The following is a 19,460-nucleotide window of genomic DNA, read 5'->3' as shown; positions in this document are numbered from 1 at the left end:
ATTGCTGTCAAGAGATCACGGGAGTGATGATCTGTCATGGAAGAGCAATGAACACACACACACGCACGCATGCCTGAGGGATTCTGTCACGGTTCCTGGGAGCCTTGGTCTGGGTTGGCAACTTAGTGCAGGAATGTTCAACCTGGTGGTGCAACTCATACCATCAGATGAGTGGCATCGGCCTTGGTCGTGGTTCTGTCCCTATCTCTGTGATGGGATATGCTGCTACCTGAGGGATGGGAAATCTCAATTATTTAAAGATTTTAGGCACTCTCATATGCCAAAGGATGACTGCCTCTCAGGAACTAGTCTCTTTGCATCAGTGTTCCCAATTGTCACTTTAGCCGAATGGTGGGAGCCACCTCTCTTTTGTCCATTTATCTCTGGGAGAGGAGCAGGTTCCATTTTAGCCGGGTGAGCTTTCTTTTTCTGATTTTCTAATGGATGAGACCCTCATGAATGGAAACATTTGGGTATACTCAAGAGGGCGATTTTGTGACAGTAAGAGGGAGAATTATATCCGCTCCATTGGCACACACTGGAATGGGGGACATTCTATAATCAGAAAGAAAATGAAGGCACAGGAACACCGTTTTGCAGAGCCATGATGCAGGTGGAACTCAACTTTTGGAGTGTGCTGTGCTTACCTGCACTCTAGAGGCTGAAACGGTGTTTAGCGAGGTGGAGAGTCTCTGCAGTGAGCGGCCCGCACCATCCTCTCCATTCAGCATGACTAGAAACTGGTCTTTGGGCAGAGAGTTGGAGACGGCCCAGAATCTGTCTGGAGAAGCTGTGCGGTTCAGCGGGAGCTTCTGGAGAATTGTTCCCTGTATGTCAGTGAGATATAATTCCTTGAAGGACATGGAAGGAAAACTCTTCAGTCCCGTTACCAGCACGATCATGTTCGCAGGTGCCCCTAAAATGCAAGAAGACATACATGCACATGTTAGCAGGAGGTGACAAGAAATGCTCACCCAGGGGTGCAGCTTTGCAAGAGTTATCTAGCCTGTGAAATTTTCTTGGAACCAACAGTTGTCACTGCAATCAAACCAGAACTAATTAAGAAGTGAAGCTTTCCGTTTGGGTCCCACAATGGACCTGAGCTGTTGACTGGGGTCATTGGGGATTGAGCAGATACTGATATTAAGCGAATCTGCGGGTGAGGAGTTGGTGTGGGTGCTGGAAGAGCCGAGCATCTGACCACTGCCCAGGATCCTGAGTCTGCTGACTCCTGGATAGGATATCTGGGCAACGGCTAACACATTCTAGGGTAGCATCCTAAGGACGAGGGGTCTGCAACCTGTGTCTCTCCAGATGTTTTGGACAACGACTCCCATTATCTATCACCATTGACTTTGCTGGCTAGAGTTGTAGCCTACACTTCCCAGAGATTCAGATGTTGTAGAACCCTCCTCCAGACTGTTGCATGGCTTAGTGCGATCAGGAGTACGTCTTCTATTGGGCAGAGAATTTTGAGAATGGCTCCATCATCCAGATACCTAGTGAGAATGGTGTTTTTGTGGGGGTTTCCCAGGTAGTATTATGTGACGTAAGTCACCTTTATTTACTATTTTTATTTTCTGGAAGAAGCTAATATTTTTGGATGATTATAGTGCTGCAGACATTTTGAAAAGGTGCTCAGCAAAGGCTTTGTATGTTTGATCAAATCTAAAGCTGTGGGGGATAACTATGTTCCCCGAAGATTGTAAGACGCTATTTTGAGTGTGGTCCAAGTCCACAGTTTTATGTACAAGTCGTTGATTTTATTTTGACTTTGCCTATAATCATTGCAGGCCTGAATATAGGACATAGTACGTGGATGTCTTCCTCCCCTTTCCCAGTCATATGGGAGCTCATTATTGCTCTAAGGTTCTTGCAGTTTATAGTTTAAGGAAAAAGCCCTCTCAGTGGTCCGCAATGGAACCTTCATCTTCAAGGACTGCAAATCTGTGCAAACGGCAAAAACCTCATAGAGCAGAGAAAGGTATTATGAGATGGACATTTGGGTAATAATGACCCTCATTCAGGTGGCTTGCGGTACAGCAAATATTCTGCTATTATTGGTCCCCCTCAAACTGACCAATTCTTTCCAAATTGGAAGGGAGATGGGTTACACCTGGATGGATTTTGTCGTGGGAAATGTGTGGCGCTTAGATGGATTTTGGGGGCAGGAAATATGTTACACTTAGACAGATTTTGGGTGCAGGATATATGTTGCACTTAGATGGTTTTGTGGGGTAGGAAATATGTTGGACCTCGATGGATATGGGGGTTAAGAAATGTGTTGGAAGATGTATTAGGATTTCCCTTCTGTGCTTAGAGATCTGTCAGTATAGCTTGTCACTGCTCCAGAACCTTAGAACTGGAGCTGATAGTTTACAATACCGGTGAGGACAGGCATGTGGGTTATACCTTTATATGCAGGTAACCTAGCATTGTGACTAGAAGGAAGCACATGCAGGTTAGCACATGTGGTACACTTAGACCATTTAGGCCTACCTTGCTTAGCCTGCCTAGTGTGCCCAAAGATATATGTTGGTAACCCTCCATTGCAATTCTAACTGCTTAATTTAGCCTTTTTATTGCACAGTGGTTATAAGCAGATACCCCTGACAACGTGCTTATTAAACTGCTTTGGTTAGAGTTTGTAGAACCTGGGAGATATGTAGTCAGAATTTAAAGGTAACCTGTCTATTGCACTAAGAGAATCCCATTAGCCTAGTTTCTATTGTAAAGTGAGTAGACCCAACTATCGGTGCACTTGATGTCCTAATATGTAATGGCGCTTGCTGCACAGCCAGAGCAAAGAGGCTCTACTCCCGACTTCAAAATGTACGTAAGGAAATACAGAGTGGCTCTGGATTGTTGCGGTAGCCTACATAATCATGATTTAAATAATCATATGTCTCCACAGCAAGATAAGGGTTTTAATTTGTTGACTATAATTTGTCCTGTACAATTTCACTTCAGCCCATATTATTTATCTGGCTACCCTGTTTTTTCTTAGTTTCTATTGTAGACTGTCTATTGCATTGGGAGACTAGTAGGGTAGACTGTCCATAAGGCCAAAAAAGTCTACGAGGATAGTTGGCTTTCTCTGCCTTACAGAAGATCGGATGACACAGCAACATCGAAGATATGCTCCACCTGAGCATAAGGTATGTGTAAACGCACCACTTCGGTAGACATCCACCACAGGCAAGGCTATCCACCCACACACTCTAGAATGCAGCTATGTCAAATTCGTTCATCTGTTCACATAACGGTTTCACACTGAAACAGCTGATTTGCCTCAACACCGCTGCCATTAGAACACAGCAACAACCTACGACAAAAATGTAGTCTAGTTGGATACACATCGATTCTCCTGCACTAGTGCTCTGTTGTGACATCCCGCAGCACCCGCTCATGTGCCTGACCTCTTGGCTTGCTCTTTGAGCCTAGTCAGCTCTCCTCAATCCTAATCTTGGCCAAATGCACCCAAGCATCTTAAGCCTCCTCTTAGAACTTTCCCACACCTGGACTCCGGTCCTCGAGGGCGTTCCAACCACAAAGCGCATTGAGGCCATACAGATGGGAGAATGGCGTTATATAAATGACTACAATACAATACAATACAATACAAATATCTTTGATGTTCTCTGAACAAGACTGAGAGCTTCAAGGCAACAGCACAATACCAAGCAGGCTAGAAAACACAACAGAGATATCATAAAAAATATAGGCCACTTGTTAAAAGAAATTAAAAATATGAACTGCCTAATCTGCAAATTGTCTACGTCTGTTTCTGTGACCTTTAGGGGCTGATTCATGGAATTATGTGCGCCGAAAACGGGCTTTGTGCGCCATTCTGCTCGCAAATCCCCATTTGTGAAACAGGGATTTGCGGGCAGAATGGCGCAAAAAGCCCGTTTTTCGCCGGACATAATTCCATGAATCAGTCCCTTAATGTTTAGTGGGTGCCTTCTGCAGGAGACCTTATGTTCTTTCTCGATACTGTTACACATTTCTCCCATGAGTTGCTATGAGGTCTGAATTCTCAGAAATGCCTCTTACCGGCCTATAGGGCCCAAATCACCCAGGATAATATGCAATGCACAGAAGGATCATTTCCCGGATCACTGGTGAGAGCATTATCTTTGCATCTCCCCTCGCTAGTGTGCTTAAGGCAGATGTCGTTTGAGTGGAGGTTGTCTTTCTGCCACATGTACTGGGCAGCAGTCATCGACGTGTGGACATGCTCCTGTGTATCCATCGTCACAGAAGGTTTCTGCTGACAACTGTTGTACATTCCTTTTCATGAGGTGCTCCGAAACTAATACAGTGGTGTTTTGGCACAGTATAAAGGCCTTTCAACGTAACATAACATACCTGCCCGAGGGCGGCCAGAGATCTTCATGATCCCAGGATGTCGGCCGCCGACCTCCTCCACAAAGTCATATGCCAGATCCACCAGGCTGTCCCCTAAAATATAGAGATGTGCAGAGATATGGAGCATGGGTAAGTGTGGCATCTGTCAAGCATTTCACGGCACATCATCTCTTAAAGTATGGAGGACTTTCTCATGAGGTAAGGAGACACACTAGCCGCAAGTGGCAAGCACCAGATTGTTCAATGTCTGCAGGGCTTTCACGACCAATAAACTGATAATACAGACACAGGACACAGAGGGAGCATTGCACGACATCTCTCAGGCACTTACGAGACAGGTGCAGACATGTCATACTTCTAAAACAGGGGAACAATTGCCTAACATCGGCGTGGCTTTCAACTGCAATAAGGAGATGTTACAGACACAAGATGCAGGTGAAACATTGTCGAGCATCTGTCAGGGTCTGACATGAAAAAGACAAAAGGTTCAGGCGCAGGAATCAGGTCAAGAAATATTGTTCAACATCTGTCAGGATCTGACATGCAAAAGACAAAAGGTTCAGGCGCAGGAGTCAGGTCAAGAAATATTGTCCAGCATCTGTCAGGGTCTGACATGCAAAAGACAAAAGGTTCAGTCGCAGGAGCCAAGTCAAGAAACAAAGTCCAACATCTGTCAGGGTCTGACATGCAAAAGACAAAAGGTTCAGGCGCAGGAGCCAAGTCAAGAAATATTGTCCAGCATCTGTCAGGGTCTGACATTCAAAAGACAAAAGGTTCAGGCGCAGGAGTCAGGTCAAGAAATATTGTCCAACATCTGTCAGGATCTGACATGCAAAAGACAAAAGGTTCAGGCGCAGGAGTCAGGTCAAGAAATATTGTCCAGCATCTGTCAGGGTCTGACATGCAATAGACAAAAGGTTCAGGCGCAGGAGTCAGGTCAAGAAATATTGTCCAGCATCTGTCAGGGTCTGACATGCAAAAGACAAAAGGTTCAGGCGCAGGAGTCAGGTCAAGAAATATTGTCCAGCATCTGTCAGGGTCTGACATGCAATAGACAAAAGGTTCAGGCGCAGGAGTCAGGTCAAGAAATATTGTCCAGCATCTGTCAGGGTCTGACATGCAAAAGACAAAAGGTTCAGGCGCAGGAGTCAGGTCAAGAAATATTGTCCAGCATCTGTCAGGGTCTGACATGCAAAAGACAAAAGGTTCAGGCGCAGGAGTCAGGTCAAGAAATATTGTCCAGCATATGTCAGGGTCTGAAATGCAATTGACAAAAGGTTCAGGCGCAGGAGCCAAGTCAAGAAATAAAGTCCAACATCTGTCAGGGTCTGACATGCAAAAGACAAAAGGTTCAGGCGCAGGAGCCAGGTCAAGAAATATTGTCCAGCATCTGTCAGGATCTGACATGAAAAAGACAAAAGGTTCAGGCGCAGGAGCCAGGTCAAGAAATATTGTCCAACATCTGTCAGGATCTGACATGCAAAAGACAAAAGGTTCAGGCGCAGGAGTCAGGTCAAGAAATATTGTCCGGCATCTGTCAGGGTCTGACATGCAAAAGACAAAAGGTTCAGGCACAGGAGCCAAGTCAAGAAATAAAGTCCAACATCTGTCAGGGTCTGACATGCAAAAGACAAAAGGTTCAGGCGCAGGAGCCAAGTCAAGAAATATTGTCCAGCATCTGTCAGGGTCTGACATGCAAAAGACAAAAGGTTCAGGCGCAGGAGTCAGGTCAAGAAATATTGTCCAGCATCTGTCAGGGTCTGACATGCAATAGACAAAAGGTTCAGGCACAGGAGCCAAGTCAAGAAATAAAGTCCAACATCGGTCAGGGTCTGACATGCAAAAGACAAAAGGTTCAGGCGCAGGAGTCAGGTCAAGAAATATTGTCCAGGATCTGACATGAAAAAGACAAAAGGTTCAGGCGCAGGAGTCAGGTCCAACATCTGTCAGGATCTGACATGCAATAGACAAAAGGTTCAGGCGCAGGAGCCAAGTGAAATATTGTCCAGCATCCATAGGGCTTTTACATCAAATGGAGCATCCACCATCAATATTATGGTGAGTTTGTAAAAAGCGAGAAATAGATCCATTGTGATATGAGCATATGGCACATCATATTGCAGGTACCTTTGTTTTTTTAACCTAGCATAATATTGATGTTGAATGGTGAACATGCCCTAATGGTGGTCAACCTACAATGCATGGCGATCCCAAGTGAGGATGCAATGCTGCTGTGGGTGGCTGCTGCACCTGTGAGAATTGCCAGTCCTCAGCTGATAAAGCCATGTTTAAAACAGCACTGCCTTGTAAGGCAATGACCATCTCTTCATATGGACCTAACACCACAAAATGCTCCCATGCACGCTAACAGTGTAACATGCCTAGTAAGTATTGAATGTTAATGACAATAATGAAGCAGGATAACACAATTACTTGATACATGTATGCTAATATGGATTGTTCCCTTGCTAAGGAAAACATTTACTTTCCATAGTCACACAACAAAAGCAAAAACAAAAGGCCTACACGTCAATCACGCAGTGAGAGGAAAGGACTCAGCCTGCCTGCTGAATGTGCCTCTTCTGGGCCATTCATTTCAGCACAGAGTTACCTTAGTTTGACACATTAATCTAATGTCTTCATATGGATCAAAAAAGCAGTCTTTGGGTAATTTGCATACCCATAGTGCATTGCTGTTTGGCTGTGATCTGGTGGTGCACATCCGTTGAAGGCTACTGGGCGAAACTGTACATGTGCAGCTTTTTAGCTGAAATGGTTTGTTCTAGCACCAAAAAGAGTGACGTCACAGACGCAGGCGACAGAGCAGACACTGCCCACCGTTTGTCATGCGAGTGATGAAGTGTCCGATATTGGCCCAAATGTCAAAATAGCTGTATGACTTCACAAACAGAGGAGGAGGAATGGGTTAACACATTAGTATTTGAGAATAAGGGCTTCCCATGTACTTGCTTGCTGTTGAGGCATGCTGATGTGACCCACATGCAGAGCTTGGAGCCATGCAGCGTGTCTGCTTTTGCAATAACCAGTGAAATAGCTCGATTAGACAGGCCCCAAAAATCCCTAGCTGCCATTTAACCAGTGGTCGAAGCGAATGAAAATAAGTAATAGAACTATGTTCCCTACTGGCCTGTCCCCACAAACCCCATAAACATGCCCCCTCCCACGCATAATGCAAACCCCAGAACACATGTGCCTGCTGCTTAAGAGAACGTTCAGTGCAGTGCACTGAAAGGGCAAGTTTCAACTTCTTCCTAAACTTTTATTTTAAAACAAACCCATTTCGGAACAGTTCATTTTTTAACTGAAAGTGTAGGAACAGTAAAACTTATTTTTAAAAAAGTGGAGGAGCACCACTCCCAACCGCACCCGCCCACTTCGACCACTGCATTTAACTCAATATTGTGTTGATATTTAAAATGGAGGAAGCCCAGCCGCATATGTGTGAAGTGTGCAAGCAACACAGACATGTCTTGAACATTAGTTGGGTGGACATTCCACTTAATTTCCAAATGATCAGCACACATGGAAAACAGGTGAACAACAAATGAATCTTCAGCAGTCCAATCAGTGGTGCCTCTGACCCGTATTTATCGCTACCTTATGCCACGGGCTGCAATTTACTGCGTCATTTCAGACTGCTACCATATTCTACTGACCTGTAACTCGGAGACTAAATTCCAATGTGGACGTCACCACCAGCGTCCACGCCCCCATCTTAATGGGTGAAGTTAGGCTGATCCTTTCCAAGTTGCCTGCAACTTGGGAAGATGCAATCGGGGATGGACTGGCAAAACCGGTGTATGACACCCCTGCAAAGTAGAAAATAGTATTACCCCATAAAGTTTATTGTTAGCATCTCTTTCTAAACCTAATGTATAACTAACTTCACAATAGCTTCCTATACATGGCATAAACTACACTATTGTGGTTTTAGGGAGACACATGGGTCCCCTCGACATCAAAGGGTGACATTCTAACACTTCCATTATTTCATGCAGCATTAAGAAAACCATCTGGAAAAATTGCAAATTTCATCAGTATATTATGCCCATTCTTGAACTCAGCGGAAGAAATGCCTGAACCACGTTCAAAGACTATTTGACTTTCTTTTTGTTTTTGTTTTCCTTCCACCTTTCGATCACAAAGAACACAATGCACAATGATGGAAAAGTTTGAAACCAAACTAAAACATCAAAACAAAAACAAAAAAATGATGCCCTGAAGAAGCGTTTGCATGAGAAACATTTCCTGATTAGTTATTTTATTTCACAAGATCATGGGCGACAAAGAATACAAGAAAAAGAGATTACTTCTCACAACAGAAACTGTTTGTCAGACTGTTTTTGCGTTGGTGTGGGTGGAGAAATGAATTAATTTAATGGCATAAAAAATAGGGCTACATGTCATGGTGACTCAGGTAGTCACTATCTCATTACCAACTACATTGAAACATATGCCTAGCGCTGGCGATTGGGCCGGCTCTCTCCGTATCTGAGATCCGGCACCAGATGTGTAGCCAGATCTTGGGATTTGGCCAGAGTCAGCCCTGGGGGAGAAAAAAACAAAAAGAAAGCGCCCACGAGCAAACTAACTTCTTCTGGTGACCCATGTACAAGGGGTCACAAGAGGAAATTACAGTCCCCAGCCACGACCTGGTTTATTTATTTATTTATGGAATGTTTGTCGGATACATGGAGCTCGATTATTTATTTATTTATGCAATGTTTGTCGGATACCTGCATCCGACAAACATTGCATAAATAAATAAATATACAGGTATCCGACAAACATTGCATGAATAAATAAATACCCCTATTAAGATTGAAACCATCCCACACAATGCAGTCACCCAACTGCTTTCAGAGGGGAACTGCAGGCGCTGTGCCGGGTGTGCTTCCAGTAAAAGAAAACGTTGCTTATGGCAAACAGAAATCACCCTGTTTGAATAGTACCAAAGGGGAGTTTTTTTAATTATAAAATGGGATGCAAATGATGCATTTTAAAGAATATTTACTCAGCAACACTGGTCAAAACTATTATCCGCATAGTGAAGTAATTCATTGCCAGTGCCATGGAAGGGGTTTAAAGTGGAATTGATATTTAGTTTGGAAAAGAAGCATCATGAAAGAAATAGCGCCGTTTTAAACTATTATTTCGGACAGCTGCCAGCTCTGTCCCCCTAAACCCCGCCTCCTCGGGCACCGACCCCCCCAAACTCCACCCCACCCCGCCCCTTGTGGGATCCCCCACCAATGTTGTTCAATTTCCATCACTGCATATGCCAATCATAATGAAGCAATGACGAAGCTGCTCCCATGCAGAGCTCTTGTATGCGTGCCATGATTAAGTGGGTGCCCTCACGAATAACTGCCCCAAAGGTCAGGTTTGATGTCAATCGGACTCCTAGTGGTACCCCTAATTCTACACATGACACTAACACACAATCTGGAGCTAGCCTCAGCCATGTCTCAGCAGTAGAAACTAGGCATCGCGATAACCGCTGCACTAATTCTGGTCCAATCACAGCCCTGACTCTACTCATAACCCTAACCTTGCATCTATGTTACTTTCTCTAGGACACATCTGCTTATAACAACCCTAACCATAATCCTTTACTCCAGGTCACTGATTGGTTCCCAAATTGATGAGTCTAATCAATAAAGTGTGCCACTCCATTCGCATCTTCTTCCCAGACATGTTTCGCTGCTGTAAGTCTCTTCATTGTCATGTGCCCCTCCTTCTGCAAGACTCCCTATAGCTATGAAGTTACCTTGCTTTTAATGTACACCTCCCCATTTCTCCTGCTTGCCTCGCATTTCCCCTTCCCCTCGCCCCTGCTTTTATACAAAAGAAACACTGGCCCCTTCCTCAATTTTCTGAAATAAAATGAAATGAATCTGCCATTTTGTAGGGAGGAAAATGCACATAAACAGGATTTACAGTTGTTACCATCTACACATTTGTGCAACTTAATTTCTTTAGCGAACAAAAGTATTTTTTCCCTGCAATTTCACCAGAAGTGTAATTAAATAACACATTCATAATTCCGGAATAACTATATGTTCTTGCTATTCCTTCTCTGAACTGCAGTCTTCAAATGAATGCCTCAATATCTAGGATTTGCCCTTTCTCTATCTCTACTTCGCCTGCATTTTTCGCCGTGTACCCCTTCAGCACTATCCCGCTTCCCGCCTCAGTTCTCTTTCTTGCCTCCTCGCCTTCCCTCCCCTTTTCCCTCACTCGCGCCACCATCTTGCTTTCCCCAGAGTTACCCACAGACATTCTCCAGGTTCTGTAGGTTTCACAGAAGACCTCTGGGCACCAACATACCGTCTGGGTTAGTCAGTTTGAATTGTGGCTTCCCGGTGACGTACACCGACACGTTACTGACCGCAGTGTCGATGAGGAAGGTGAAAGCCTGTTCCGAGGTTGGGGGTGTCTTTCTCACTTGAAGTAATGTGACCTAGAAAATAGTAAAAAGGATTCAAATCAGGCCACTTCATTGGCTGAACAATTAATACTTACTTGTCACGTAGAGTGTTATTCTTCAACGTCTGCCCCCATTTAGTAGATTGTTGGTCATTCTTACTTTGCTCATGCAGTTCATAGAAGCAATGTATCTTCTGTGAACAGTGGCGTCGCCAGGAATCAAATTTAGGAGGCGCACAGAGGGGGCCAAAGACAAAAGTAGGGGGGCACAGACAAAAGGAAGGGGAGAACATGGTCACTGCTCGTTTTAGGTAGGGACTCATGGGGGGCACAGGGTTTCACAGGGGGGTGGGACCTGGCCCCCCAGGCCCCCTAGCGACGCCACTGAGAAGGCTGAAGGTTTGACGAGGTGCAAGTAGTTTACCTTCTGCGTGAAGCGGTGGCGACATAATGACAGGAATTAACAGAAGGCACGCCTTGGTGGGGCGCCATGCCTTTACACCTGGGCATTTGCACCTTTATGCATTGGCATCACTGTATTAACATTAGTTTGGCTCGTTTTTCAGGGAACAAGCACAACAACTGTAGAAAAAGTGTAAGGGGTACAGAAATAAAAAGAGAGATGGGCGCGGAGGGCTTGCTCCCAGTTTTGTTCTTAAACAAAATACCAATGCAAGTGCACAGATGCAAATGCATCAAATGTACATGTGTGAAGACATGGAACCATGGTGGGTATGGGAGAGAGTGGAGATAAGCAAAAGCATATGGATATATCACACGCTGAGATCGCTAAGTGGCAACCTTTTGTGCAATATGTGGTGGTCTGGCTGTGCTGCATGAGGAGCTTTCTCAAGCAGCTGACATGTTATAGAGACAATGTCACACACGCGCAGGCAACAATGGCAGCAATCCATTGACATAGAAATATGGGGATTTGGCCACTCGCATGAACTGTGAAGGCCCATAGGAATGCGTCACTGTTACCCATCCATGCTCTTAATAATAGCAAATCGTTAAAGGTGCATGAGTTAGGAGAACCTATCGTGCACCACTATGAAAAGAATCACATCTTGGTGATTTCATGATGAAGAGTTTCTCACGCCATAGTGCTTAGGAATGGTGCGCAACCGCTTTCTACGCGTTCCCACTTTTGACAGAGAACAGATCTGGTGCACAGCTCTTAAGTTTCCCCTTGCCACACATGCGAAGGCTAGCAAGTCCTGTTTTTTCTTGGACTTGTAGTTTTCAGAAATTTCAAATGGCAAGGGAAAACCTGAAAGCTCTGACAGTGATAGAAAGGGGATTGCCCAGAATCAGACAGTTTCAGCCAAGTATTGCACTCCTGTCTCTTGGGGTGAAATGGCAACAACACATACAGCAGAATCTGGGGATGGTGATCATATTCGATGTCAGATATTGCTTAATGTTGATTATCAAAATTCAGCAATTCAAGTGCCAAAGCCAACCAGGAACACACAATTACAGGTGGAGGTCAATTGGCAAATGTGTGATGGATATAATCACAGAACCGACAGTATTATCAGTGTTTACATAAGACTAATCACCAGGATATTATGGAAATAATATGTATTCCAGTCAAAGGCTTGGCTGCATGATAGAGAAAGGACCTCTGGGAGCCCAGACTAACACTACACAGATATCGCCCGGTGCAGTATGAGGTCTACCAAATATCAATTCCGGTGCGATTTTTTAAATCAACCAATCGGCTTGTAAATTTACACGATACGGGCATACTCATCATTGCAGATTCTCACCGTTGAAAAGGATACTGAGTCCTCGATGATCTTGGTGACGCTGGTGAGCTCACTTTTGGTGCTTGAAATAACTTGACCACCGGAAGCTAGAGCGATGTCCTGATAGAGAGACAATCCAGGCTGTGGGCTCTGTCGGCGGGTTCTGCGCCCATGTCCCGTGCCACTCGGTAAGCTTTGGTGAGAGGCTGACCCACTTTTGTGTCCTGGACCAGGCAATGATCCATGTGACTCGGCCCGATGCCTGTCGCTTGTACCAGAATGCAATCTGTACACACGGCCCACATGCCTGCGTTCCGCACTGAGGTATCCGCTGTGCAGATGGGCCGTTCGCCTGCGCCCTACCTCTGTTTCTGAGATCCGCCGACGGATCCTGCGCCTTGGATCCGATCCCCTTCTTGCACCAGAGCTCGAGCGCTGCTCACAGCCCCTTGATCCGGTGTGTGTTCCGCAGCCCCTGGATCTCGTTCCTGAATCTGATCGGGAGCTCTGTAGCTGCCTGATGTCAGCGCTCCGACGTCTTCTACTGAAGGCATCAGTTAATAGAAAGGTCACCTAAAAATATAAAAAGAAACAAACCAAATCAATAACCGCGTCCAATGTGTGGACAATGAAACAGCACAAACGTATTGTTTGTCAAAAAAACATGCTCCGAATAACCTTTTTGCCATATGTGGCATGTGGCTTTGTGTGCGATTCTTTGTGGTCCATGTCTGACACAACCCTTGTGTATGAATTAGTGTAATGTTTGATATTTTTTTAATGAGCATGGGAGGTGGCAAGTGAGCCTCGGCATATGACGGGCACAAGCATAGCGTAAGAGGTGCTCTTTTTCGATATGTGGTGTGAGATGGAATGCAACACTTTGGTTAGAGTAATCCATTTTACTGACAGCTATGTGTTAGGACAGTTTTTCTAAAGTCCTACCAAGACTTCATAAAACCATACATCTAAGGCAGTACATAAGCTCCACTCTCAGTATAAGGCTGTACCGCCTGAGAGGTAGCATGGACAGAGCAGCCAGGATTATTTTAAGAGTTAGAAAGGGCTGCAGCTTGGTACAAAGTAATTGTAGCATACATATGGTCGAAAGAAACACTGAAATAGGCCAAGATGAATCTTGGGTAAATAAGTACTATTAAATTATATATAAACACAATTATAAAAACCAACTCAGTACTTAAAGGATACAACCCCAAGTATAACCTTGTTAACAATAGCTATCCGCAGTTCAAGGTGAGTCAAACCTGTAACACATTCGGAATACAATACGCTATTCTTGGGAAGTAAGACCAGGTTACGTATAAGTTTTGAATATAGACAGTATATTTTGTCTGCCGAAGTGTTCACCTCGCGGTCTTAGGTCTCAGGATACTAATATGCTCTTAATTCCTAAAAGCAAATCTCTGAAAGTGGAAAGGGGTGCATTTGCCACAGCAGCCCCTATTGCTTGGAATCACCTTCCCCTGGACCTTAGATTGGAACCGACTCTCGAGGCCTTCAAAAGAAAGTTACAAACATGGCTCTTTGAATAAAGTCCAGTTGAATCCTCGGCTCTCTCCCCCAGCTTTTTCTGCGCATATATGTTTTTTGTTGTCTAGTCTCGTCCGCGCCATCCTGCCCACGGGTTCATTGCTGCGCAGTACAAATGCAATACAGTAAAGTAAAGTAATCGAAGGGTAGTAGACCCTATCAGTCATGCAGTGACACTCAGTTGAGAAATCACTTGATAAACTAACCCTGTTGCCAGGATACTTTTCTGAATAGCGGGTCACAAATTCATGGAACAGTATGAACCTATAACTACATTTAGGATAACCTCCAGTTATACCAGGTGAGTAAGAACTAATGTTGTAATAAACTTTTACAGCAGCTTTTTTACAATCAATTAAACACAGGTTATGATAAGCAATAACTCTTTACACTATTTTAGGATTGCACAAAGCAGACCAAGGTCAGTAAAACCCATAGTATACTTATTCAGTATGGCACACAGCTATTCAGGGCAGGTAAAACCCAAGGCAGACTTATTGTAGACAGGATACAAAGCAAGTCAGGGGAAGGAACCCCCAGTTGGTGAAAATATACAGTTATTCTCTGAACGGAATAACCCAGTGAAGCCCACAGTATTACTTTTGAGAAGAGGAGGAACTGGATGAGGGAATTCCCAATCACACGATCACCCCCAAAGCTTCACAGGAATCACACAAGGCTTAAGCTAAGTAAACCCAAGCCCACATAGTACCTCAGCAGAGAAGAGGAGTTTGCAGCTGGACGCCTTCAGGATTTGCAGCCCAAAACTTGGTCCTTGAATTCCTTGTTGTGGTGACTGAAGATAGGACAATGGAAGGGAATTTGCAGCAGCAATCAACGGGGAAGACTTCCGCCAAGAGTTTCTTCAAGGCTGGTCATGGCTCTGCGGTTTTGGTGCCCTTTTTCAGGAGCCAGGAGAAGACTGAATATCGCTGGTCAAGTTATCGTCACTAATCGGGTCGAGCACTCTGGTGAGATGACCTCATTGATTCATATCAAGTCTCTGTAGGTCCACAAGGAGGCCGTCAAAGGTCCAGTGAAATTCAGAATTCAGAAGGCTGTGCACTGCACAATAGCTCGAGGTTCCAGGGTACCGGGGTATTGCAGCCCAGCAAGATCGCAGCATGTTGTGGGATGGCTTAAAATGCAGGTCTTCCTCAGACTAGTGGATCATATTTGCCTCTGGGTAGAAGTCATTATGTTTGGGACCCAGATGTCCATTGGAAAGAATGGTTACCATAGGCTCTGGTTACACAGCAGGCTCTCTGGTCGCCGGAAATTGCTACAGACATCTTTTCCTCATCTTCCTCTTCAGTTTTGGGTCCAATGGTCAACTTGCCAGCAGCTTCCAGGTTTGGAGTATATAACAGAAACTACAGCACGACTTCTGTTGTCTCCCCCTTCATTTTACAGAAAGGGGCAGCCTGGCTGTCCAATCAGGACAGTCAGACCCCACTGGGAGTTTGGTCCTTTTAGGCAAGGTGAAAGACAAAGGGCTGCAGAGTTTTGGACTCCTCCCTCGCTTCCTGCCTTCTCGGACACTCTGGAGCCTTGCAGGGGAATCCAAAGCATTCCTGCCAAAGCCAAAAATTCAACTGGGGTCTTTCCCACCTAGAATGGCAGGGGAGGACCTCAGAAACAGCAAGCACACGATAAATGGTGAAAAAAGAAGGAGCCCACAATTTTATGGTGGCCCTTCTGTGCGTTACCGAGGCTGAATTAACATCCTGCAAGTAATGGTGAATAAATGTCATTAAAGTAGTTACACTGCCACCAGCCATTCAAGTAAACTTGCAATTGTAACAAAATCTTACCAGGTAAGTAAGAAAGGGGATACATTGTATCCCCCCAGCACTCCACTTATGGTGGGGGGTGTTGGCTCACTTCTACTAAATTTAAAAGGGATGAAGATCCCTCTTTGCTACTTGGGAACAGTAGTTCACCCAAGTATATGAAAGAGAAATTAACAGGGGAGCCCAAAGGTGCAACCTAGCCTAAACCCAAAAGTTGTAGGAAACCATAAAGTCAACCATACGCTATGGAGAGACATAAAAGAAAGTCACCCATAAAAAGAGTAAATGACTAGGTGAGAGGGGGAAAAGATTCCCTCTCAACTAGGGACAAGGTGAAAAACATTAACACGTCCAAGCAAAAGGTTCTAGGGTTGACACAGGTTGTAAAGATTTATCATGAATGACATCTTACTTAACACTATGGTGTCTGGCTGGAAAGAAGGATGGATTTTGCATTCCATTGCTGTGCGCGTATGTAAGGATGCTGATGTCATCATCAGTCTGGAGAATGGCAGGGTGCCACGGTGCTGCTGAGGTGCCATCTGTGTTTGTTGGTGTTTAAGGAAATAGCTGGGTCGCTTATGGTATTTTACAAAGGAGACATAGGTCCTAGGAACCAGAGAAGTCACTAAACTGAAATGTTGACATTACATTACTATACCTGGCAGATTAGTTGGGATGGATGTTGCACTCAAGTTGACAAGCGTCTCCTTAATTCAGGTCTGCAACCTATGGCTCTCCTGATAGTTTGGAATCTAGTTTGCATAGTCCTTCTTCATTGACTATGCTTGTTTGGGTTGTAGGCAGTCATAGTTCAAAACATCTGGAGAGCCAAAGGTTTCAGATCCCTTCTAAAGGATCCCGGATCATAATGAAAAGGGGTGCCCTGGTGTGCATCATTTCATATCACCTTCCCTAATGCTGGTATTAATCCACTGACTCCCAGGGGAAAAACAGAATCCTATCCTTCCTGTCTGGCAAGCTACCACCTGATCTCCATCACTCCTTTCTTGGGCAAACTCTTGTAAAAGCTGGCCACCTCCCAGCTTACCCTCCACACTGAATCTGTTGGTTGTATCCACGGCCATCAGTCTGGCTTCAGAGCAGCCTGAGTCACGGAAACTGCTCTTCTGAACACCTGTGAAGACTTGCTCTCTAATCTCAAATCTAGCCTTCCTTCTGTCCTCATCCTCCTTGTTCTTTCCTCTGCTTTCGACGCAGTCACTCATGCCATCCTGCTCAACCGTCTCTGTGAGAACCTGTGCATCACCGATCAGGTGCTCGCATGGTTGACCACCTTCATCCTGGAATGCCCCTCTCAGGTCCAACTAGAGTCCCTTCTCTCCACCCCCTTTCTCTCTACATGTGGTGTTCCCAGGGCTCCGACTTCTCACCCTTACTTTTCAAACTCTACATGGCCCCTTTGGCCCACCTCATCTCTGCCTTCTCCTCTAACTTTCAGTGTTATGCAGATGACACTTAGCTCTCCTTCAGACTCCACATTACCTCCTCTCTTCTCTCGGTCATTGCTGACTGTCTATCCACGATGCAGGAATTGCGCTCCTTAAATGATTTCTGCCTCAATGCCAGCAAGACCGAGATCTTCCTCATTGGGACTCCTGCTCCCGCATTCCCTCTATCACTCTGGCCGCCCTACTTGGGCCCTCTCCCTGCGCCTTCCTGTGAGGCAAAGAATCTGCAACTCCACTCTCTCCTTCTCTCCTCACATCCCTGATCTCTTTAAGAAGTCCCATTGCCACCTTCACCTCCTCAGAGTCATTCTTCCTTTTCTCACTTTCCACCAGAAGCTCACTGTCTCCACAGCCCTGGTTCTCTCTAGGCTGGACTACTGCAACAGCCTCTTTCACAACCCTCCTTCTTCAACTCTCCACCCTCTGCAACTAATCCAGAACAGGGCTGCGAGACTTGGCCTTGGCCTCAAGCCCAGTGATCGTATCTCTCCAGCCCTGAAATCTCTCCACTGGCTCCTGGTGGCTGCAAGGGGTAAGCATTGATTATATCGAATATAAAACAACTAATGAAATTTCAACCAATAAAAAAACAAATAATTCCAAAATAACTCCTTTTGGGAAAAACAAAAATGGGATTGGGAGTGGGAATAGGGGGTTTCGGGGTGGAGGAAAATGAGGGTCCTGGGGTGAACCCCGCGAAAAACAACAAAAAAGAAATTAGTTATTTTGATATTGGCTTTTTTTATTCGTAAAAATGTCATTAGTTGTTTTTTCTTTCAATTAAATCACACGTAACCCTGGAAGGATCAAGTTCAAGACCCTCTGCATTGTCCACAAAGCTTTCTGGGGCCGAGGTCCTCACTACATCCAACTCTCTCTTCCCAAACATCTTCCTTCTCCAGCTCTTTTCTCAGCTACCTTCAACTCTCTGATGGTCAGACGGTTTTCCAGGCAGAGAGTGGGAGGTACATCTCTCTCATCTGCAGGAGCCTTCCTCAGGTTCCAAAAGCAGCTCACGACCTTCGTTTTTGCTTCTGCTTTCTCTCTCTCTCTCTCTCCCTCCCTCTTGCTGACCCTCCAGTCTTCTGCGTTGACTGGGTGCCTGTCTACCCTCTCAACCCATGGGCACCATGCTCCTCAGTGACTTGTAAGCACCTGCACTGCCTTTGGGCCTCCGCACACTTAGGGGCTGTATCTGTAACCCTACAGTCCCCTGCCTCCTTGCACTACCCAGAGCCAGTTCCCTGGCTGCACTTACTCAGAGCATTTACTGCCCTGACCGCACTTCCCCTCTCCCTCCTCTTGGCACTTCTCCTCTTCTTCCCCCCTGCACTTGCACGATCTTAATGGCTTAAGGACAAGTAAGACCATTTGTCTCCCTACCTTGCCTTGTCGGGCCTACAAACTCTTGTTTACAGGCGCATTATAAATGACTCATCATATCATATCCCTTCTGGTGCAAAAGAGGTGTGGGGCTGATTGATGGTTTAGAAACCGATATTCATCCCTGGACCACTGGAGCCCCAGAAGGTGATTCGTCCCATCCGGTGATACAAACCTGCTCGGCCTTTTAACTGGCTAATTGATCCCATTTTTATGTTAATCGAAGCTGTACACATCTCGTATGCAATGGGGTGTGTTGAATCACATGAATACAAGCCAACATGTGACCCAACAGCTGCTGGAACTAAAGAGTAGTGATCAATGCTCTTTACTCCAAGTGGGAGAAGAGACTCCTCCAGATGGAAGGCTATGGCCCTTATCATGCACAACACCACGCAAAAGAAGTGAAGCCTTTATGTAGGGATTACGTAGACTTTGGTGGGTTCACCGAAAGGCTCATCTAGAGGGGGACATCCGGAAGACACTGGAGTAAGGCAGCCACCTGGGTTCTGAATCAACTTCTCGTGTTTGTGTGTGTGTGGGGGTGGGAGGTATGGATCCCCTGCCTGTCAGGATAGGCCACTACCAATGACCTCACCTTGGGAGAGACCTGTGGAACTGTGCATAGCCCAAATAGAAGCATATTGTACAGAAAAGGCACTTTCCAGCATGGAACCTTAGGAAGG

The 19,460-nt window shown here is 45.3% G+C and overlaps 1 protein-coding gene across 2 annotated transcripts in view; it reads right to left on the bottom strand.

Annotated features, from left to right (window-relative positions):
• Window positions 1-19,460, bottom strand: part of LOC138531972 (von Willebrand factor A domain-containing protein 7-like) — a 174,756-nt gene that overhangs the window by 61,253 nt on the left and 94,043 nt on the right. For both annotated transcript variants that reach the window (XM_069641028.1, XM_069641027.1), the window contains exons 10-14: window positions 12,597-13,148; window positions 10,723-10,855; window positions 8,049-8,201; window positions 4,372-4,464; window positions 648-916 (exon numbers count right to left, since the gene is read on the bottom strand). In XM_069641028.1, the coding sequence (XP_069497129.1) occupies window positions 648-916; window positions 4,372-4,464; window positions 8,049-8,201; window positions 10,723-10,855; window positions 12,597-13,148 (1,200 nt within the window). The remainder of the gene's footprint in view (window positions 1-647; window positions 917-4,371; window positions 4,465-8,048; window positions 8,202-10,722; window positions 10,856-12,596; window positions 13,149-19,460) is intronic.

The sequence above is a fragment of the Ambystoma mexicanum genome, chromosome 1q (assembly GCF_040938575.1).
Source record: "Ambystoma mexicanum isolate Mex_15411 chromosome 1q, UKY_AmexF1_1, whole genome shotgun sequence".
Lineage (NCBI taxonomy): Eukaryota > Metazoa > Chordata > Amphibia > Caudata > Ambystomatidae > Ambystoma > Ambystoma mexicanum.
Note: the sequence above shows the minus strand (reverse complement) of the source record. Positions and strands in the feature narration are given on the sequence as shown.